The sequence below is a fragment of the Lutra lutra genome, chromosome 4, assembly GCF_902655055.1.
Source record: "Lutra lutra chromosome 4, mLutLut1.2, whole genome shotgun sequence".
NCBI classification, from domain to species: domain Eukaryota; kingdom Metazoa; phylum Chordata; class Mammalia; order Carnivora; family Mustelidae; genus Lutra; species Lutra lutra.
The window spans coordinates 17476900-17499030 of NC_062281.1; the positions used below are offsets into that span (position 1 = coordinate 17476900).

A 22131-nucleotide genomic window follows, 5' to 3' on the forward strand; every position below is an offset into this window, starting at 1 on the left:
TCAAGATTGTTCCTGGGGAAAAAAAAATAAAGATTGTTCCTGGGAGAACTAGAGTCAGAGAAGACTGAAGGAATTCACAGGAAGAGCTTCATCTGGTTGAGAGTATATGTAACTGCCACTGGGTAAATGGAAACTTTTTATTTTATTTTTAAAGATTTTATTTATTTGACAGAGATCACAAGTTGGCAGAGAGGTAGGTGGGGTGGGGGTGGGGCATGGGAAGGAGGCTCCCCGCTGAGCTGAGAGCCCAATAGGGGGCTCAATCCCAGGACCCTGAGATCATGACCTGAGCCGAAGGCAGAGGCTTTAACCCACTGAGCCACCCAGGCGCCCCAAATGAAAACTCTTAAAAAATGAAATACTAGAGAATCGATTCCATTTACTATAGCACCAAGAACCATAAGATACCTGGGAATAAACCTAACCAAAGAGGTAAAGGATCTGTACTCGAGGAACTACAGAACACTCATGAAAGAAATTGAAGAAGACATAAAAAGATGGAAGACCATTCCATGGTCTTGGATCAGAAGAATAAACATTGTTAAAATGTCTATACTGCCTAGAGCCATCTATACTTTAATGCCATTCCAATCAAAATTTTCACCGGTATTTTTCAAAGAGCTGGAGCAAATAATCCAGAAATTTGTATGGAACCAGAAGAGACCCCAAATCGCTAAGGAAATGTTGAAAAACAAAAATAAAACTGGGGGCAACACATTACCTGATTTCAAGCTTTACTACAAAGCTGTGATCATCAAGACAGCATGGTACTGGCATAAAAACAGACACATAGACCAGTGGAACAGAGTAGAGAGCCCAGATATGGACCCTCAACTCTATGGTCAATTAATCTTCGACAAAATAGGAAAAAATATACAGTGGGAAAAAGACAGTCTTTTCAATAAATGGTGCTGGGAAAACTGGGCAGCTGTATGTAGAAGAATGAAACTTGACAATTCTCTTACACCGTACACAAAGATAAACTCAAAATGAATAAAAGACCTCAACGTGAGACAGGAATCCATCAGAATCCTAGAGGAGAACATAGGCAATAATCTCTTCGATATCAGCCACAGCAACTTCTTTCAAGATATGTCTCCAAAGGCAAAGGAAACAAAAGCGAAAATAAACTTTTGGGACTTCATCAAGATCAAAAGCTTCTGCACAGCAAAGGAAACAGTCAACAAAACAAAGAGGCAACCCACGGAATGGGAGAAGATATTTGCAAATGACAGTACAGACAAAAGATTGATATCTAGGATCTATAAAGAACTCCTCAAACTCAACACACACAAAACAGATAATCATATCAAAAAATGGGCAGAAGATATGAACAGACACTTCTCCAATGAAGACATACAAATGGCTATCAGACACATGAAAAAAATGTTCATCATCACTAGCCATCAGGGAGATTCAAATTAAAACCACATTGAGATATCACCTTACACCACTTAGAATGGCCAAAATTAGCAAGACAGGAAACAACATGTGTTGGAGAGGATGTGGAGAAAGGGGAACCCTCTTACACTGTTGGTGGGAATGCAAGTGGGTGTAGCCACTTTGGAGAACAGTGTGGAGATTCTTCAAGAAATTAAAAATAGAGCTTCCCTATGACCCTGCAATTGCACTACTGGGTATTTACCCCAAAGATACAGATGTCGTGAAAAGAAGGGCCATCTGTACCCCAATGTTTATAGCAGCAATGGCCACGGTCGCCAACCTGTGGGAAGAACCAAGATGCCCTTCAACGGACGAATGGATAAGGAAGATGTGGTCCATAGACACTATGGAGTATTATGCCTCCATCAGAAAGGATGAATACCCAACTTTTGTAGCAACATGGACGGGACTGGAAGAGATTATGCTGAGTGAACTAAGTCAAGCAGAGAGAGTCAATTATCATATGGTTCCACTTATTTGTGGAGCATAACAAATAGCATGGAGGACAAGGGGAGTTAGAGAGGAGAAGGGAGTTGGGGGAAATTGGAAGGGGAGGTGAACCATGAGAGACTATGGACTCTGAAAAACAATCTGAGGGGTTTGAAGTGGCGGGGGGTGGGAGGTTGGGGGAACCAGGTGGTGGGTATTGGAGAGGGCACGGATTGCATGGAGCACTGGGTGCGGTGCAAAAACAATGAATACTGTTACACTGAAAAAAAAAAAAGATTTTATTTATTTGACAGAGATCACAAGTAGGCAGAGAGGTAGGTGGGGTGGGGGTGGGGCATGGGAAGCAGGCTCCCCGCTGAGCTGAGAGCCCGACAGGAGGCTCAATCCCAGGACCCTGAGATCATGACCTGAGCCGAAGGCAGAGGCTTTAACCCACTGAGCCACCCAGGCGCCCCAAATGGAAACTCTTAAAAAATGAAATACTGCAGGGCAGCAGGGAGCCTGCTTCCCCCTCTCTCTCTGCCTGCCTGTCTGCTTACTTGTGATCTCTCTCTCTATGTCAAATAAATAAAAAAATCTTAAAAAAAAAAAAAAAAAGAAATACTGCAACACCATGAAAGAGGTGTGTGTATTTGCAAAACCAGGCTGAGTAGATATGCATCCTGGTAAAAAGGGGACGTGAGGTAGAGGCGAAAATCTGGCTTTATGAAGCTGATTCTGGCTGGCAGGATCAGGATATTTTAGAATTCCAGTCCTTTCAAGTGAGCAAGCAATTTCAAGTTCACCCAGCTTTCCATTCTACCCTATACATTTTATATCCTGTGATTTGCTGTTGCCATACAGGCACCAGCGTGGCCCATGAAGGCCTGTTTGCAGCTGCCCGAAAACGGACAGAAAAGTAGGCTGAAGAAAGTGCTCTTGGGAAACCAATGCCTTGCATTAGGACTTTGCCTGCTGGACAAGAGAGCATTTTGCTTACTGCGAGTATTTGGTCTGCTATAGGATTACGCTTTAAAAAAAAAAGATTATGCTTTATGACCGCAGACACAAGAATTACTTCTATATATTATTGCATGCTCTACGTCACGTACAGTGCTAGAATTTTACATTCTAACTTAATCCCCACATCAGGCCCCTTAGCTATTTCTACTCTCCTTTTAGAAATGGGATCAGGGAAGGTTCTGGAAATAATTACCCAAGATGATCAGGTTCTGAGTAGCCCTGCTGTGGAGCCAGGGCTGTGTGGAGAAGCAGAGACAGAGACGGCGATGTTCTGAGCACAGAGGGCTCACTGGGGAAGAGGAGACCCGGCTGCTGGGTGACAGAGGGGCTCCGGGCACACAGTGGGGCTCTAGATGTCCTGCTGACTTCTCTCTCACTTTTGGCTGCACAGTTGTTGAGATGATTTCCTGTCTTTGTTTCTCTATTTACTTTTTTTTTTTTTAAGATTTTTATTTATTTATTTGACAGAGAGAGATCACAAGTAGACAGAGAGGCAGGCAGAGAGAGAGAGAGAGAGGGAAGCAGGCTCCCCGCTGAGCAGAGAGCCCGATGCGGGACTCGATCCCAGGACCCTGAGATCATGACCTGAGCCGAAGGCAGTGGCTTAACCCACTGAGCCACCCAGGCGCCCTATTTACCTTTTTTTAAAAAAAGATTTTATTTATTTCACAGACAGAGATCACAAGTAAGCAGAGAGACAAGCAGAGAGAGAGGAGGAAGCAGACTCCCCGCTGAGCGAAGAGCCTGATACGGGGCTCAATCCCAGGACCCTGAGATCATGACCCGAGCCGAAGGCAGAGGCTTTAACCCACTGAGCCACCCAGGCGCCCCCATTTACCTTTCAAATAAACCCTCGTCAACTCAAGTCAGACGTTTATGTGGGTCCTTGCAAACTAAGAGAGTCTAACACAAGCTTTAATAGCTTCAAACAAATTTTTCTTAAAGATTTTATTTATTTAAGAGAGAGAGAGAGAGAGAGAGAGCATGAGAAGGGGGACAGTCAGAGGGAGAAGCAGACTCCCCAATGAGCAGGGATCCCATATAAGGGACTCGATCCCGGGACTCCTGGATCACAACCTGAGCCGAAGGCAGACGCTTAACCAACTGAGCCACCCAGGCGCCCCTAAGAGCTTAAAACATTTTATTATGAAAAGTACAAGAAGCCATTTACAAGCCAAAAGCATCAGAATGAAATAGTACACATAATTTTTATACACGTTTTTCCCATATAAAAAGTTGCCCTCTGTAGGGATATAAAATAAATAATCTAAAAATCAGTGTCACTGATTGCAAAATAGGTATCTCTCCGACTCTCTCAAGCCGTCTACGTGGCCAAAACGTGAGGTGTCTGACATCTGCTGCGGGCCTGGGCGGTGAGTCTCTGGCGAAGAGTTCTTACTCTCTCCATAAGATCCCGCTCTGTGGTGTCCCACTGCATTCTTCTTTGATTTAAAGAAACTTCAAAAAGAGTAAAATTAATAGTTTAATTTTCCAATGTTAGATACAGCATTTATTTTGAAGGTAAATACGTTGCCAAAACCCAATAATGAAATGAATATTTGAAAAGTCAAACATCTTGAATGAAAAAGCCTAACATCTTGTTTCCTACATTGTTCCAGTTACAAAGCCAAATACTTATTTGTCGAATTGAATGAAGCCTATCAGAGAACTTACTTGCTTTTGGTTATGTAGCACTTGTTTTTAAATTTGGGGGATATAGATAATTGTTTAAATCAGGAACAAATCTTGTCCAAGAGAGGATGAGAGAGTTCTTTGCAACACTCAAGTTTCCTCGCTAGAATACTTAAAGATAGTGAGAAAAAGCACTCCAAGTCGCCAAAATTAATATTTAGAAAAGTACACCAAGACTACTTTCCCAATGACTAAATAAAAATAAATAAATCAAATGGTTTTCATAGTGGCCAACAGAGGGAGAGTCCAATTAAAATATTACAATGTGTCCAAGTGCAACAGTCATTTCATACTGAGTTTGAGGGGCTAGTAAACACTGGAATCTGAAAAAAAAAAAAAGGACCTTAAAAATACAATTCTTTCAAACTTAGTTACATATTCAAACAGCTCCAATTTCTGAAAACTGTATTTTCCTCCACAGGAATCCCACTTTTGTGTTTCGTTTTGCTGCTAAATACCTAAGCTTACCAAGTATCTTGACTTGATTTTCTAATTTAGAATTATCTAACTAAAAATTTAAGTTCTGACATGTCAGAATAAAGAACAGCTGAAAGTCCCATGGATTTTCATTCAACTTATGCATGACTTTTGGTTTAATTCCTATTGTGACACAGAATCTATAGATACATATAGAGCATAAGTCAGCAAAAATTTACAACACTGCAATCTCACGAGTTATTACTAGGTATATTTCTTATAAAGCCTGTGTTCAAAGGACACTGTATAAGACTCTGTTCTTCTAAAGGAACTCAAAAGATCTCGTTAAATTCTGTTTCTTCTATAGGATAGTTTTGTTGAAAATGTTCCTTGTCCCCTCCCCCATTTTAAAAAGAAATCAAATACTTTATTGTGAAAACCCTCAGCTCCTTTATGGGCTACAGCTGTGACTCTATTTCTGTATCAGGTTTCCACCCTGTCCCTTGCAAACATAAAAACTTGCAGGGAAGCAAGGGGAGGGGATCAAATGTCGTCCAATCAGCATGAAGCTGTTTGGTCTTGGGCGGGTGCCCAGCTAGTGGCCCCAGCAGTCCATCACAGCGCCCCCCACCCCCAGCAAACCCCTGTCTTCAGTGGCTCCTGGAAAGAGCCCAGTCCAGAAGAACATTCAGAAAATTCAAATACACAGTAGCTTTGAAAACTAATGCTCAGATTTTCTTTCCACAAGGGTGTAAAACCTAGTTGTGAATATCATTAGTTTAGCTAGTGACAGACTTGTGTAGGCACCTACAACTAGTATTAGAGAAAGGAAATCGCATCAGTGCCATCCATCTGGCAAATTTTCTCTACTTGGTTTCGGTCTGATCCAGTTTTTTTCACCAGCTGGAAGAGCTGAGAACCCTGCTGTCTCCGTTTCAGGATTTCCATTATCTACGCCTTGGGGAAATGGCATCAGAATGGCGAAAACACGATTCAAGCCACAGTCTTGCTTAAATGAAGGCGAAATTGTAAATGAGAGAAGAAATAGTGCTTGCTTATCAACTCACTGCATGTTGAAGAATCCATTTCCAAAATGTCATTTAGCTGTGAGGTTCGAGGCAGACAGCTGGAGGCGACCTGTCCATTTTGGTCCCTGGACACTGCTGTTGCAACAGGGAGGAGATACAGAAGAGGTTTGGGAGTGAGTGGAGAGCCTTTCTGAATTCTAAATGGTCCCCAGGAAATGACAACTGCCAAGGATGAAAAGTCCCCAACTTCTATTCTGGGAAGAGCGCTGTCCCCATTCTATGGGCAGGGCAAGGGCAGTTATGAGCTGAAGTTTCGGTGACATATTTTAAAAACACCTTTAGCTAAAACAAAGAGCCAACAAACAAACCACTCAAAAACAGAGATGTTAGGATAGAGATCCCAAATGTTTCTTGGACAAGATTATGAGAACTCCCCAGGGCCCACCCCTGGCAGCTACCAGCGGGCGGGGCCTCATGGCGCCAACAGAGAGCACGGGAGAACCAGCGAGAGGCAGGCTGCTCCTGCAGACTTCCAGAACATCGAGCAGAGCAGGGTGCCTCCCCTGTCTGCCTCCCCCTGTCCCTTGATCACTCTCATCTCTGAAGTTTTACTGGCCCCTCAGCTATGTTTTCACCGTTCCCCAACTCCTATGGCTTTTCAATGAAGACACCCAGGTCCTTTTATTATTTTTCAGCCCAACTAGAGTCATGATTGTCCCTTTCTACTCCCATCACAGGGTCCCAGCCTCCAGGAGTCAGGCCCAGACTGTCTGAGTTACACTGACTTATTAAGATGCCTTTTACCTGGTCTCAGGGCTGCAGCTAATGGTTTTAACTCACAGTTTTAGCTCAATGAGTCATTAAGACTGTTTGGGGCTGATTACCAAATGACTAATTTGAACGGGTGTGAGGAAATGGGATGCGAGAGTCATCGTCAAACATCTGAAGGGCTGTCCTGTGGCAGAGGTAGTACATGTAATCTGTGTTTGCTCCAAAGAACTGTTTCTAATGAGGGAGTTTAAAAAAAAAAAAAAAGCTATATTCAATTTTACGTTACGAGATAGAGCTTGTAAATAAAATACTGGCAGAAATGGGATCAGGTAGTGAGCTCGCCAGCCCCAAACATTCCGGCAGAAGCTGGATAACCAGCATTCACTATACATGCAGCTGATACTGGTTCTCCAGATCTTTCCACATCTGAGACCTCACTGTCCCTTGTCTCTCATCTGTCCCCCAAAAGCCATCCTGCCCCTGGCTGTTTACTTCCTCTTCCAGAAGGGCCATGGTGTGAACATCACTTCTGTTCTAGCACGGAATGGTTCCCTCTGCCAACAGCTGTGTTTCAAATACTGGCTGAGCAGAAAATTTTTAAAACAAAAATCCAGCTTCCTAGTTCCTATCCTAGATCTGCCAAATTAATTCACTGTTGGTGAGGTCCTTATAAGGGTCTTTTAAAAAAATCTGCAATTTACCAAAAAATAATAAATGCTAATAGTAACACATTTGAACACATTAAGAATAAAGCAAAAACTCAAAGTTTCTTTCCTGTACTTTTTGTACTGCAACTTATTCTTATTAATGTAATGTATTTTAAAGCCCCAAAGGTGATTCTTATTAGTTTAAATCAGTATTTATTTGCTGAATTTGTATTAAGGGTACAATTTTTAAAAGGTACAAAAGGTACAAACAAAAATTCTTCCGTTCTAACCCCAAGCACCGAGTTCTTTACCCAGGAGGTGAGCCCAACAGTAGAGTTTCCAGGTCATTTTGCTGGGTAGCCAGGTCGGCAGACAGGATGTGGCCCACTTCCTGAGCCTGGCACTGAAGGTCCCTATCCTCTGTCTTCTCCAGTGACATCTCTAAGTATCCTGTACATGAGCTCTCTCCAGCTGGTCTAACAATCCCCACGGCAGGCAACTTTCTGCCATTGATTAATCACATCTAACAAGTTCTGTCCTGTATGAGCAGGGCTCATGGAGGCTGTGGTTGGGGAACCCACAAGAATCATAAAGGAAAATTCTGTGTGTCTATGTGCATGTGTATGTGCATATTTCTGGGAAGAGTCTCAGAGAGGCCCACAAACCATCAATGGCTAGAAAATGGTGCACTGGAACAAAATTAAAGACTACCTGGTCTATAATGTTGTCATTTTACAAATAAGGAAACTGAAGACCAGTTACCAATTCTGAATAAATCCATGACTCTGGCCAACTTTACTTAAACGCCTGTGTTCATTTACCATAAGGCTGGAACTAGGACTCAGGGCTCCTGCCACCTATTCTGGGATCCCACACCACACCGTGAAATCCTCCCTCTGAAGTGTGCTCCCCGTTGCTCCAAGCCTATCCTTTTTTTTTTTTTTTTTAAAGATCCAGTAATTAGAAACCTGGTCCCCACCTGGTAACAGCCATGTACTCATGTCTTCTTTTAAAGTAACAGTTTCATTGAGCTAGAACCCACATGCCATAAAATTCACTCCTCAAAGTGTACGGTTCAGTGTTCTTAGTGTGTTCAGAGTTGCACAACCATCACCACTAACTCTAGAACATTTCCGTCACCCCAGACTCGCCATCAGTAGTCACCCTCCCAACCCTGTGAGACTGCTAACCTACTTTCTGTGTCTACGGATTTGCCTCTTCTACACATTCCATACGAATAACATCACAGGATATGTGTCCTTTGATGTCTGGCTCCTTTGACTTAGTACAGAGATTTCAAAGTTCCTCCAATTTCCAGCATAAATAAGTACTTAATTCCTTCTTATTGCCGACTAAGTTTTCACCGTGTGGATCTGTGTCGGTCCATTCCTCGTCTGATGGCTCTCCAGGCTGTTTACACTTCCCGGCTATTATGGTAGCGGCGCTGCGACTTTCCTGAACGGGTTTTTGTACGCACGTGTTTCCCATCTCCCAGGTACGCAACTGCCGGGTCACATGACCACTTCGTGGTTGACCTTCTGAGAACCTGCGGGACTATTTCCCAAAGTGGCTGCCACTTCGCACAACCTGCAGCACCGTCCCCATTTCTCTTGGACCCTCGTCAACACTCGCTGTGTTCGATTAGTCACGCTAGTATCTCATTCTGTCTTTGTATTTTTGCATTTTTTTTTCCTCATGTGGTTTTGCTTTGTATGGCGCTAGTGACTGATGAGGTTAAGCGTCTTTTCGTGTGTGTACTGTGGCCACCTGTACCTTCGTTGGAGAACGGTATATTCAAATCCTTTGCCCATTTAAAACTGTGCTAATATCATTTTATAGGACATGGCTATTCAGCTACAATTTAAGTTTAGGGACCATGGATTTTAGCGGTAGCAAGGGCCATTCACACTGTCCAGAAGATCCTGTTTTCTAGAAAATAGTAAGAATTTCCTCCTCACTGGTAATAAAAATTTGACACTAAGCAAAATTTTTATTTTTTAAAAAGATTTATTTGGGGGAGAGCATGAGTGTGGGGAGGGCAGAGGGAGACGGAGAATCTCAGGCAGACTCCCCACTGAGCACAGAGCCCACTGCGGGGCTGGATCCCGGCACCCCGAGATCACCACCTGGGCCGAAATCAAGAGTCAGACACTTAACCGACTGAGCCACCCAGGTGCCCCCCTGCCATTTAAAAAATTTTAAATAAATGACCTGTCCCTGGCAGACTTTTACGTGTTTCCTACTTCCCGGTGCCTCCATTCTAGGCCCTGAGGCACAAACAAATGGCGAGCGCCTCCAATCAAACATCAAAATGCCGTTTTCCTAATTACAGCTGATTATCTCCCAGTGTTAAGAGCGAACGACTGATATCACTTATACACCCTGATCAAGAAAGTGACAAATCCGTAGCCGTTTGCCTTTTGAAAAATGGATGATTATTAGCCAAATTATCTCTCATTGGTGAAATTTAGGAAAGTTATAAAAACAGGCAGCACGGTGGGAAGACCCAGCGGGAAGATGACTGAAGACAGAAGGGGAAACTTCTGCTGCAGTTTCCTCCTTTTTCCTATTTCTAAAGCCACAGCTTCCCTAACAGCCTCAAGCATCGGTTCTGTCTAGAGGAGGGGGAGTGTGAGAGGGTCCCGGGCAGGCAGCAGCTCCTCTGCTACTGCCTCTTGTGAGCCACTGGGAAATATTCACTTTGTGCAAAGAGAGAAATTCCCCTCCCTCCTCCCCTGGTGGCGGGGAGCTGTCCGGGACCCAAATCTAGAGCCCGAGAGCTAATGACGAGTTTCAGAAGTACGCATAATTCAATGCCGAGGCGTCTAACCTACATTTCAACTTTTCAAATGTGTGAATTACAGAAGCCAGGCACACAGCGACCTTATTCACAGACGCCCAGAAGTGGACACAGCCTCAGCGCTCATCAGCTGATGACGAATGGATAAATTTCAGAGTGGAAGGTCTCTGCAGTGGACCCCTGGCCATCGGATGGATGACACGCTGATGCGCGGACGAGCCTCAGAACGTCGCGCCACGAGAAAGAAGTCAGACACAAAAGACCAGAGGATGTGATTCCATTTATACGACGTTTCCTGAACTGACAAATCTATAGTGACAGGACGTTGATCCGAGGTGACCAGGGGCTGGGGGGCGGGGAGGGGAAATGGGGAGTGACTGCAAATGCATAGAGGGTTTCTTCTGGGCACTAAAACCGTTCTAGAATTGATTACAGTGATGGTTGCACAACTCCGTGAATATATATGTATTTTTACATATGGCAACTTAATACCATAAAATCACATGGCATGTGAATTATTTATCAGTAAGACTGTTACTAAAAAAAGGTTAATCCATATACAGTAAAAAAAAAAAAAAAGACGGAATGATGCAAAATGTAGTAAAATAAAAATTCATTGTAACTGCATTTGATTAAAGAATTCTAAGTAATTTAGGTTTTCACAGTTGATGCCACTGCAAGTCCGGCACCAAAACCTGACAGTTACAGTGACTCTGCTTGCGCTACTTTGCTATGCTGTTGTTTTGAGGACCAGCTGTTAGCGAAGCACACATTTTTACCAAAAGAAACTAGAAGCGCTTTGGGAGCAAATCATATTCTCATAGATTAAGGAGGTTAACCAGGACCATGGAACCAGGGAATAAAACAGAACTACACAGCGTGGGTGAGAGTTTTCTTGATCGGAGTTTTTAAAAACAAACATACAAACAAACAAACAAAAAACAAGTCCCAGCAACCAATGAAAGGGTGACCAGTGGTCACCTTTTAGCTGAGCATTGATGTGAATGACGGACGCCTTGGGGATTTACTTGTAACAGCAGAGCACACTGAGTGACGGGTCTGTGACAGCACGAAGAGAAAGGCACTCACAGACACTCACCTTTCCTGTACGCATGTCCGGCATGTTCTAAAGCATCATTTGTCTCTTTCTGTAGAAAGCACTTTCTGGATGCATCTGCGAGAGCCGAAGCTTTCTTTTCTGATTTCAAATTAAAGTCTTTTTCTTTAGCTTCCTCCCACTAAATGCAATAAACGAAAGAAAAGAAAAATCACCTAAAAGTTGGGGTCATGGCGGTTCCAACAGCGGAATAAGCCCCGTCTGTCTTCTCTACCCCACTTCCTTTGGGATTCCCACGGCATACAGGATCTGTCTGGTTTTAGGGTAATCTGAGTGCCTGCCTTGGACCTCGAGGGTAGAGGCACTTCTCACGTGCCACCCAGGAGGACGTCAGCAGACCACACGGCACACAGACAGGAGTCCACTGTCTTTGAAATAACAAGTCCTTTCAATACATGTCAGATCTTGCGGGATTAAGCTCTTTTTAAAATACATGACAACTGTCTTATTTAATTTGAACCTATCCCTTAAGAAAATCTGCCCAGCTCCAGTACACATGCTGACTACAGGGACATCAAGGAATTTCTATGAACCCCAACTTTCTTTTTCCTAAAGTGAGAAAGTGATTATCTTGAAATTGGCCCTTGGGTAACAAAAATAATGCAGTTAAGATATCCTACAACTCCTGAAGTTCGTCAGTGTTCTATGCTACAACTCTTGCATCCAAACACACATGTAATTTTTATGTTATAAAAATGCTAATGCATGAAATAACAAAGCTTTAAAGAATCGTTAGGGCCAGCAAGGACCAGAAATCCAGTACTTTCCTGTTACTGAGGAGGAGAGAGAGTCTGAATGATCTCAAGACCACACAGTAGTCAAGCTTTAGAACCCGGGACAGCAGATACAAAGAAGCACCTCTGTGTACTAGGAAAAGCCCTCACAGTGATTCTGAGCCCACTCGCAAATACACCATTTCACCCCACGTCCAGCAACACCTGACATGGCACAATCCGGGGCCAATGTCAGGAATCCTTGAAGATGTGGGCCTCCACCATGACTTTCCTGGGGAGCCTCAGCGGACATCGCCCCCACTGCTCCCTGTCCTTGACTCAAAGTGTGATCAGACAGGGCCATGTGTCCTTTAGCTGGGGTAGCAGGGTAATGAATAGAAGAGTGACCTGAAGGAAATACATTATAAAAAGCTTTCGGAAGAGACATCACGACAGAGCAGTGTGAAGAGGAAGGAACGAGGCCCAGTTCTCCGGTTCCTGATCTCTCCCTAGTTCTTCTGTGTCCTCAGGGAAGTCTGCGTGTCTATGACAAGATCTGCAGCGTATGAGCACCAGAGACGCTCATGGGGAGGGGACATCTGTGTGACGGGACATAAACTCTTAGTTGGCTCCTCAAATCCTTTCGTTCTTCTTCAGGAAAAGAATTCTAATTTTTGTCATTTGATTATGTAAACTTTCAAAAAAAATTTTTTTAAAGATTTTATTTATTTACTTGATGGAGAGAGATCACAAGTAGGCAGAGAGGCAGGCAGAGAGAGAGGAGGAAGCAGGCTCCCTGCTGAGCAGAGAGCCCAATGCAGGACTTGATCCGAGGACCCTGGGAGCATGACCTGAGCCGAAGGCAGAGGCTTTAACCCACTGAGCCACCCAGGTGCCCTTAAACTTTCAAAATTTAAATGAGGAGTAACAAAAAAATGTGTGACACTATTGTTACCTTTCTAGCTTCCTCCCCCATCATCGCATCTAATACTTCTGTTTCGGTCCTTCTGTTTTCCCGAAGGAGTCTGGCCACTTCCCGGTAACACTCGTGGCGCTGCAGATCGTCACATCTTTGTTTACGTAGAGCCTCAATTCGCCAGTCGGCATTCAGACACGCTTGTTCAGCTTCTGCCAAATTTTCTTCAATTAACTAAGAAATATTTGCAAATTTCAGAAACAAGGTCAGACTCTATAAAATACAGTATATCTGTTCAATGCATCCACATGTCTAGGGTGGTTTTTTGTTTTTTCTTTAAGATTTATTTATTTATTGGAGAGAGAGAGAAAGAAAGAGCTCGTGGCAGGAGGGGCAGAGGGAGAGAGAATCTTAAGCAGACTTGGAGTGGAGCCCGGGCCAGGGCTTGATCTCATGACCAAGAGATCAGGACCTGAGCTGAAACCAAGAGTCGACCTTTTTTTTTTTTTTTTTTTTTTTAAAGATTTTATTTATTTATTTGACAGAGAGATCACAAGCAGGCAGAGAGGCAGGCAGAGAGAGAGGAGGAAGCAGGCTCCCTGCTGAGCAGAGAGCCCGATGCGGGGCTCGATCCCAGGACTCTGAGATCATGACCTGAGCCGAAGGCAGCGGCTTAACCCACTGAGCCACCCAGGCGCCCCAAGAGTCGACCTTTAACTGACTAAGCCACCCAAGCACCCCCAGGGTAGCTGTTTGTAACCCTGGTTGCACATTAGAATCACCTCACAGTGTTTAAAACAAACAGTGGTGTCCAGGACCAAACACAAATGAATATATCAATCCCTGGGGTGGCAGGATATTGGAACTTTTTTTTTTTGAAGATTTATTTATTTGACACAGAGAGAGGGAGAACAAGCAGCGGGGGAAGGGAGAGGGAGAAGGAGGCTCCCCACTGAGCAGGGAGCCCGATGCGGGGCTCGATCCCAGAACCCTGGAATCGTAACCTCGGCCAAAGGCGGATGCTTAACCCACTGAGCCACCCAGGCGCCCCAGGGATATTGGAACTTTCACAAAGGTAGTTCTAAGGCATACATTGTCAAGGTTGGGAATTTCGAGGCTAAGCAATGAGTGAGATTAAACAATCTCCATCTTTCAACCTTTTGAAAAGGAGTCAGAAGAGCTCGTTCTTACAGACTGGACGAAAGCCTTCAAGGAAAAATAAATGGTAGGCTCTGCGGGTCCCCCTAAGGGACTGTTGTTGAACAGAAGGGAGGGAGATCTTACACTACTCCTGGCTTTTGGACCAGGGCCAGGCCTGGCCGCAGACCCATTTAGCATTTTGCTAACTGGGTAACAGAGCAAGCTCTTTCCTGAAGCTCCCACATTCTGTTTCAATTCACTTAAGCCAGCGTTTCTGAAACGGTGCTCCGCAGATACTCTAGAAAGTAAGTTTGGGAAATTTTCTTAAAGAGTCACAATATACCATATCCTCACACGTGGCAGGGAAAATACTAACTTTAAATAGCACTTCCAACACTTACTCACCATTCCCCTTTTCACTGAGTAATAGTTATTAATATTCTACAGAATATACTTTGGAAATGCTGGCTCATATACCCAGCGAAGACCTGATGTTTTGCAACTAATCTGCTCGGGGACAATTTCTGAGACAGAACACAGTAGGTCAGTACCTCTAAAGTTACCATTTCCCTTGTATTTTCTCCTAAGTCTTTAAATTCTCAGAGAGTATAAAAGATACATGTGATGTGAGTAACCTCTAAAACTAATGTGAGATTCTAGGAACTGTGATCACTGAAGCAAAGAAATCAATTAATGCAGGTTTTAAGTTAAATCTTGAATTTCTTCTTTTAAAAGGACGACAGAAGCAGAGGGGCAGGGCAGGGGAAAAGAAATGCTTCATAAAAGGATGACAGATGAAAATGTCCCCCTCTCTCTATATACTAAATTTCCCATTACTTTTACCTTTTGAGTTTTTTGGTTCTGAGTTTGACCTGTTTCTATCAGTTTATGAAACATGTGTTCTTCAAGATCCACTTTTCGTCTAAAGGCATCTGCATCTTCTCTCATTTCTTTTGCAACAGCTTCCTGATTTCTAGTAAGATTCTGTTAAAAAAAAAAATCAATTGTAAAAGAAAAAATCACAAATCTCTCTAATAATGCTAGAACACAAAATGGCACTTTTTTTCCCTAGAATACTAGCACACAAATAAAAAACCGTCATCTGATTTTCAAAGTAAAAAGGAAACAGCAGTGACGTCACTGAAAACACAAGAAAGGACCCCTGAAAATTCTCTCATCCAAAAAAGTATTGAGAACATGGCATGACCTACTTTTTCAGAACTCTGGAAATTCACTAAAGGCTTGTAGCAATTTGGGGAGCATTTACTCATAAAAATGGCTGAATCTTGGTAAGAAGAGTAACCCTTAGGGCATTTTTAACTTGCACTATCGCAAGTTTCACTCCATCCCTAAACTCTTCATTAGGCTTGAAAACCAGTAGCCTGGCAGCCAACGGGAGGGGGAAAAATGGAGTTGGAAAAGTAGAAAACTCCCATTCCCAGATGATTGTCACTACTTGACCTATGTGGTCGTTCTGAAAGAACCCATTCCCAAGGCTGTCTTTATTTATCCTCAGAACTCACTCCTTTGAACAGCCTTTTCCCTGGGGACATTTGCTGAAAAACATCAGAGCAAACTCTTGAGCATCTTGGCTGCCTGAGGCAGCGGACCACAGTGCAAACCCCAAGTTAATCAAAAGGCTTTATAGGAAAAGTTGGAGAATTAGATGTCTTCAGGGGACTTTGAAAAGCTCTGATAGATTCCTGGAACCCTAAAAGTCTATGTGCATGTGTAAGGCTGTGCACTTAGCAAGGGCCATGTGAATGCTCAGATCTGAGAAGGTCCTGAGTGTCCAGTCTGGTGAACTGAGGTTCTGCACGGTCAGGAGGCGAAGTGTAAGACAGAGCTGTAAACTACGGAGCTAAGTGCTGAAGGCACGCCCCAACGTAATGCACACAGAGCCCACTGGCCAAGACTAGAAGCTTACTGGTTCAAGGCAAGTATGGAAATCTCTGTCTGGTTACGACTTTAATTTAGTTCCACAAATTAATCTTTACAGAATTAATTCAGACAAGCCACTAAGTAAAGAGACAAGAAAACCCTGAGGAAGGGGGAGAATCTGATTTTCAGAACTGCCACACTTCACTATTTAAATATCTAGTTTTCAACAAAAAATTACACAAGATATTAAAAAACAAAAGTATGGCTCTACGTACTCTGAGTAGACATTAACCACATGTTCTCCAAAGAAGATACAAGAATAGCCAATAAACATATGAAAGCATCACCAGGTAGACTAGCACCATTAACCATTAGAAAAAAAGCAAATCAAAACCACAAGATACCACTTCACGCTCAGTTGTAATGGCGATAATCAAAAGGACAGATTATAACAATTGTTCACAAGGATGTGGAGAAATTAGAACTCTACGCTCTTAGGTACAAATCTAAGAAAACTGAAAATATATGTTCAAACAAAAAGTTGTACATGAATGTTCCCAGCAGTACAACTCATCAGAGCCAAAAGGTGGAAACACCCCAAATATCTACCAATGGATATTTGGATAAACAAAATGTGGTCTTATCCTTACAATGGAATATTATTCAGCCACAAAAAGGAAGGAAGTATTCGCTCATACCGCTACAGAGATAAATCTTGAACACACGATGCTATGTGAAAGACGCCAGGCACAAAAAACTATACATTGTATGATTTCATTTAAACGAAATGTCAGAATAGGCAAATCCATCAAGACAGTATATAAGTGGTTGCCAGGGTTAGGGGACTGGGGATGGGAGTGCTAATGAGTACAGTGGTTGAAGAGAAGGAGAGCAAACAATATTCATGAAAATTTAAGTTAAAAAAGCAAAATATCGGGAGACTCGATCATTTTCCCAGGAGCGTAAGTTGAGAAATATGAGTGCTCGAGTAAGATCAAAATCTAGAGGAAAGGGAGATGGAAAAAAATCTTCTAAGCTGGATGAACCTGGAGTTGCTAAGCAACCAGGTAAAAAAATACCTCAAAAAAAGGAGCCACCTACTGAGGATCCAGATATTGAGCCTGGACAAGAGAGAGAAGAAGGAGCATGTGGGGTTCAAGAACTGGAAGCTGAAAGCCAGGAAAAGGAAAAGGGTCTGGAAAAGACTGGAGGTGAGCGTGGAGATGGCCCTGATGTGAAAGGGAAGACTACACCTGATCTGGCATTTGCTAAAGTTCAAGAAGCAGGTGATGGACAGTCATAAGTTAAAAAGAAGAGAAGCCGAAGCCACACATACAGTTTGTTATATTGATAATTTGGCTTAAATTCTCTCAATAAAGATTTAAAGTTTGCTCTGAAAAAAAAATAAAAAAAAAAATAAAAAAGCAAAATATCAATTGTGTGTACTAAATAATCTCACTTATCCTTATTAATGATATTAGTAGTTACTTCTCGATTTAGGGATTTATTTCTACCTTTCTCATGATCTACTGGTAACATAATTACCTTCATAGTGAAAAATAAAAACGTTTTCCAATTATATGCAGAGAAGATATACGTGTGAAGAAGCTTATTGCCACAAACTGTAAACCACTTAAATATCCGACAATAGAAAACAACGTTTAAGTAAGTTACGGTTCATCAATATCTATTACGAATGACAACTACCAAGATATGTAGTCATTTACAAAAAGGATTTAAGTAAAAAAGAAAAGCAGAATATAGGATTTTAGCTACTCCATAAAGAGGTGCACATTCCAACAAAAAGATTAGCCCTTGACCAGCTCTAAACCCCTGGAATCCCCTGCCTGATAAGAGTGTCTCAGTAGGCCCAGACCCTTGGGCTCTGCCAGGTAGTTTGTGCTAATCACGTGACTTCTGGTAGGAGCTGCAGGACGCACCGTATCAGCCTGACCTCTCAGAGCAAGTAACTACTGTGCACCCTACATGCCTGCGGGACTGACGCCCGATAAAACCCTGGATTATGAGACTCGAGTGAGCCTGCCTGTTGGCAAAACTCTCCATGCGCTGTCGTACATCTCTCCTGGCAGAATCAAGCGCCGTTTGACTCCACTGGGAGAGGACAAGGGGAAGCTTGTGCTGGTCTCTCCTGGGTTCTGCCCTATGTGCCTTTTACCTTTGCTGAGGAGTTCTGTTGTTGCTGTTTGAGTAATCTCTACACCCATCATGGGGCTCAAATTCATGAGAGATCAAGAGAGATCAAGAGTCACGGGCTCCACTGACTGAGCCAGCCGGGCGCCCCCTACCTTCCCTGAGTTTACTCTGTATCCCTTTGATGTAATAAACCATAACCATGAGTGCAACAGCTTTTCCTGAGCTCTGTGAGTCCTTCTAGCAAATCACTGGACCAGAGGGTAGTCTTGGGGCCTCCTGTCAGTGACATACAGACATTAACTCATTTAATCGTCACAGTCTTGGCAAGGGTGGTCCTAGGCCAAGGAGAAGGTACATGTGCCTGAAAGAGAGACGGAGACAGAGGCCAAAACTGGACTTGAGGAAACAGGGTTCCAGGAGACGAAGGGGATGAAATCTGGATCAGAGGTCAGTATGTGCTTATTTGTTTGTGCTTCATTTTATTCTTTTGTTAAAAAAATTTTTATTCAAATTAGATATATATGGACTATTGGGCATATGTTTCCAATAGAGGTGAACACAGTATTGTCTGTTTTTTGGGATATAATTTGTTTACAAATAGATGCAGTTAATCAAACTGATGTTGAGAGCTAAGTTTGGCAGATAAAGTATTAATCACTAAAACCGATGGAAAAGCCAGGAGTTGCACATCTGAATCTAACGGACCTGATAACGTTCAGGAATTTGTAAGTTAGTTTTGTTAAGCAGGCTTGGTCTTCTCTAACCTGTGTGCTTAATAAATACTTTCCTCAGAAGAGGGCAAAAATGATAACGATCCACAGAAAGAAACTCGGCATTGCTTCTGGGGCACTCCTGCCCAAAGCACATAAGCTGAATCTCACTGTGAGGAAACAACAGACAAATGCTGACTGAGGAACACTACAAAACACCTGGCCGGATTCTTCAAAAAATATCAATGTTATAAAATACAAAGACAGACTCAGGAGTGGTGCCAACATAAAGGAGACTAAAGAGACATGACAACTGAGAAAACGATTATCTGAGATTTTCTTTTGCTCTAAAGGACAGTTTTACCACAACTGGTAACATCTGAATAAGGCTTGTACATTGGATAACAATAATGTGCTCATTTCATGATTTTGATCATTGTTCTGTGGTCATGTGATAAGGATTCCTCGGTTTTAGGAAATATATGCGGAAGCATTTAGGGGGAAAGGGGCATCAGGTTTGCAACTTTCTCTTAAAAGGTTCAGAAAAAAAATGTATCTACATGTGTTCAGGTACATACAGAGACAGAGAAGGTTAATGCCAATTTTACCAACATGCTAATACCTGAGAATCTGAGAGAAACCTATTGAAAATTCTTAGTCTTTTTCTTGCAAATCTTCTGTTGATTCTGACACCATGCCCCGTTGGTGCCACCACCTACCTCCGCCAAAGAAAAGACAGTAAAAAGTAATCTTAGGTTTGGTCCAAATGAATTGAATCTAATTCAAAATCACAGGAGACTGAGCCGCAGTGTAAGTCCCTGGCTCAGTTCTAGAAGTAGTTCAGTGTGGAACTTAAAAAGTGTTGCAGATATGAATGGATGCCAAAGGTTTTAAATCTTATTTAAGGTAAGTAACAATCATATGTTACCTGTTACATACTTGCAGTTATCACTAATTTCGAAGTCTCACTTTAAAAGAGGGCTGAAGGAAGTGAAAACTTATGGTTTCAACGTTAAATAAATGAAGAACAAAATGCTTTTTCCAAATAATAAATATTTATATTAACAAAATTCCTTTTTCCAGCATAGTGGAAGCTAAATTATATATTCTAAGTAGGTCCTTGATAATTTATTTCCAGCAGATTCAAATTCAAAGTCCTTTACAGCTCTTATCTGATTTACCTTACTTACGAAGATCCTTATCAAGTACTGGGCTAATTTTGTACTCACTATCACATGGATACAGGAAAACTTAGTAACTTGGTAGAAAATCATGAAGCAAAATCTGGGGCTTACATCTGGTACCTCAGACACTAGACTAAGTCGCTAAGAGAAACATGAATTAAAGAATTACAACAAACTGTACGTTCAGACATTTTGGCTACCTTACAATCCTGGATGACACTATATTCTGCTTAAAAAAAAAAAAAACAACCCAGGGGCGCCTGGGTGGCTCAGTGGGTTAAGCCGCTGCCTTCGGCTCAGGTCATGATCCCAGGTCCTGGGTTCAAGCCCCACATCGGGCTTTCTGCTCAGCAGGGAGCCTGCTTCCTCCTCTCTCTCTGCCTGCCTCTCTGCCTACTTGTGATTTCTCTCTGTCAAATAAATAAATAAAATCTTTAAAAAAAAAAAAAAAAAAAAACCCGGGGGAGTGGGGGTGGCTCAGCGGGTTACGCTTAGGCTCAGGTCGTGATCTCAGGGTCCTGCGATTGAGCCCTTCGTCAGGCTCTCTGCTCAGCGGGGAACCTGCTTCCCCTCTCTCTGCCTGCTTCTCTGCCTACTTGTGATCTCTCTGTCAAAAAAATAAAATCTTTAAAAAAACCCCACAAAACCCAAAAGAGATGATCATTAAAAGTCACGAATAAATACAATCTAAAAAGAGTTTGTATAAGCTCTGCTTGTCTCATGGTGCAAACAGGTGATTTATACCTTCTCATAAAGTCTTTTTTGTGATTCGAGTTCCAGATGTCTCATTTCCAGGTCTTTCGCTGTAGTAGCAATTTCTCGATCTCTCATGTGTACCTACGGCCAAACAACAAAGTGTGAACACCAGAAACAATATACAAGATAATTTCTCTCAACAGATTTAGTAATCTTGTAATCTAAATAACCCACTCGGAGTATTTAAAATAAAAAGTATTGGGTTTTTTTTTTTTTTAGATTTTTTTTATTTATTTATTTTGACAGAGAGAGATCACAAGTAGACGGAGAGGCAGGCAGAGAGAGAGAGAGAGGGAAGCAGGCTTCTTGCCGAGCAGAGAGCCCGACGCGGGACTCGATCTTAGGACCCTGAGATCATGACCTGAGCCGAAGGCAGCGGCTTAACCCACTGAGCCACCCAGGCGCCCCGAGTATTGGGTTTTTGATACCAGAGTAATTGATGGCATATTAACATTCACTGCAGGATCTAGGAATAAAGACTGAGTTAAAGTTAAAGCTTAATTTTCTAAAAAGGAAAGTACAATTACCATAGGCTCATCTACCCAGGCTGCGAGAACAGACGGGAGTTCTTACTGCGCTGTATCAGCCAATGTTATGAGTTAGAAAAACTCGAGCAATTTAAATTTGTGGTGGTTAAAAATATAGAATGTTTAATCTTATTAAATAGAATACTATTTAATGTTCTTTTTGATTAAATGACTCTACTTAAAGAAAATTCTTTTTATTTTTTTTTATTTTATTTTTTTTAAAGATTTTATTTATTTATTTGACAGAGAGAGATCACAAGTAGACGGAGAGGCAGGCAGAGAGAGAGAGAGAGGGAAGCAGGCTTCTCGCTGAGCAGAGAGCCCGATGCGGGACTCGATCCCAGGACCCTGAGACCATGACCTGAGCCGAAGGCAGCGGCTTAACCCACTGAGCCACCCAGGCGCCCCAAGAAAATTCTTTTTAAAGATTTATTTATTTTCTTAGAGGGAGAGCAAGCGAGTGAGTGAGGGGGAAGGGCAGAGGGAGAGAGAGAATCTCAAGCAGATTCCCCACTGCGCACAGAGCCTGACGTGGGGCTCGATCTCAGGATCCCGAGATCATGACGCAGCCAAAATCAAGAATCTATCGCCCAGCCAATCGAGTCACCCAGACACCCCTAAATGACTATACTTCAATAAATTCAGTTTGGCAACTAGTAACTCCAAGTTCAATGGGCTCTGCTTGGACTCAGCTAATGTAAAGTTCACCACTCTCCAAATTTTGATTACTTGGAAGCTTCTCACTCTTATACACTAGAGGGTTAACTAAGGCCCTCTTTAAGT

The 22131-nt window shown here is 42.6% G+C and overlaps 2 protein-coding genes and 1 long non-coding RNA gene across 10 annotated transcripts in view; 2 read left to right on the top strand and 1 right to left on the bottom strand.

Moving 5' to 3' along the window:
• Positions 1-4019: 4019 nt before the first annotated feature.
• TBC1D31 (TBC1 domain family member 31) overlaps positions 4020-22131 on the bottom strand; it is a 69638-nt gene continuing 51526 nt past the window's right edge. For 3 of the 8 annotated variants that reach the window (XM_047724056.1, XM_047724060.1, XM_047724061.1), the window contains 6 exons: positions 20810-20902; positions 14980-15120; positions 13036-13230; positions 11350-11488; positions 6072-6254; positions 4020-4353 (listed from right to left, as the gene is read on the bottom strand). In XM_047724056.1, coding sequence (XP_047580012.1) covers positions 4220-4353; positions 6072-6254; positions 11350-11488; positions 13036-13230; positions 14980-15120; positions 20810-20902 — 885 coding nt within the window. In that variant the 3' untranslated portion in view covers positions 4020-4219. The remainder of the gene's footprint in view (positions 4354-6071; positions 6255-11349; positions 11489-13035; positions 13231-14979; positions 15121-20809; positions 20903-22131) is intronic. The other 5 variants (XM_047724057.1, XM_047724062.1, XM_047724063.1 and 2 more) reach the window with 3 other exon arrangements.
• LOC125096916 (uncharacterized) lies at positions 9632-20363 on the top strand. The gene is made up of 3 exons (XR_007126441.1): positions 9632-9766; positions 12349-12350; positions 20320-20363. It is a non-coding gene; the product is annotated as an uncharacterized LOC125096916 (long non-coding RNA).
• LOC125096915 (P antigen family member 4-like) lies at positions 16961-17411 on the top strand. Its single transcript, XM_047724065.1, has one exon. It carries the CDS (start codon positions 16994-16996, stop codon positions 17318-17320), a length of 327 nt encoding a protein of 108 aa, XP_047580021.1. The 5' UTR covers positions 16961-16993; the 3' UTR covers positions 17321-17411.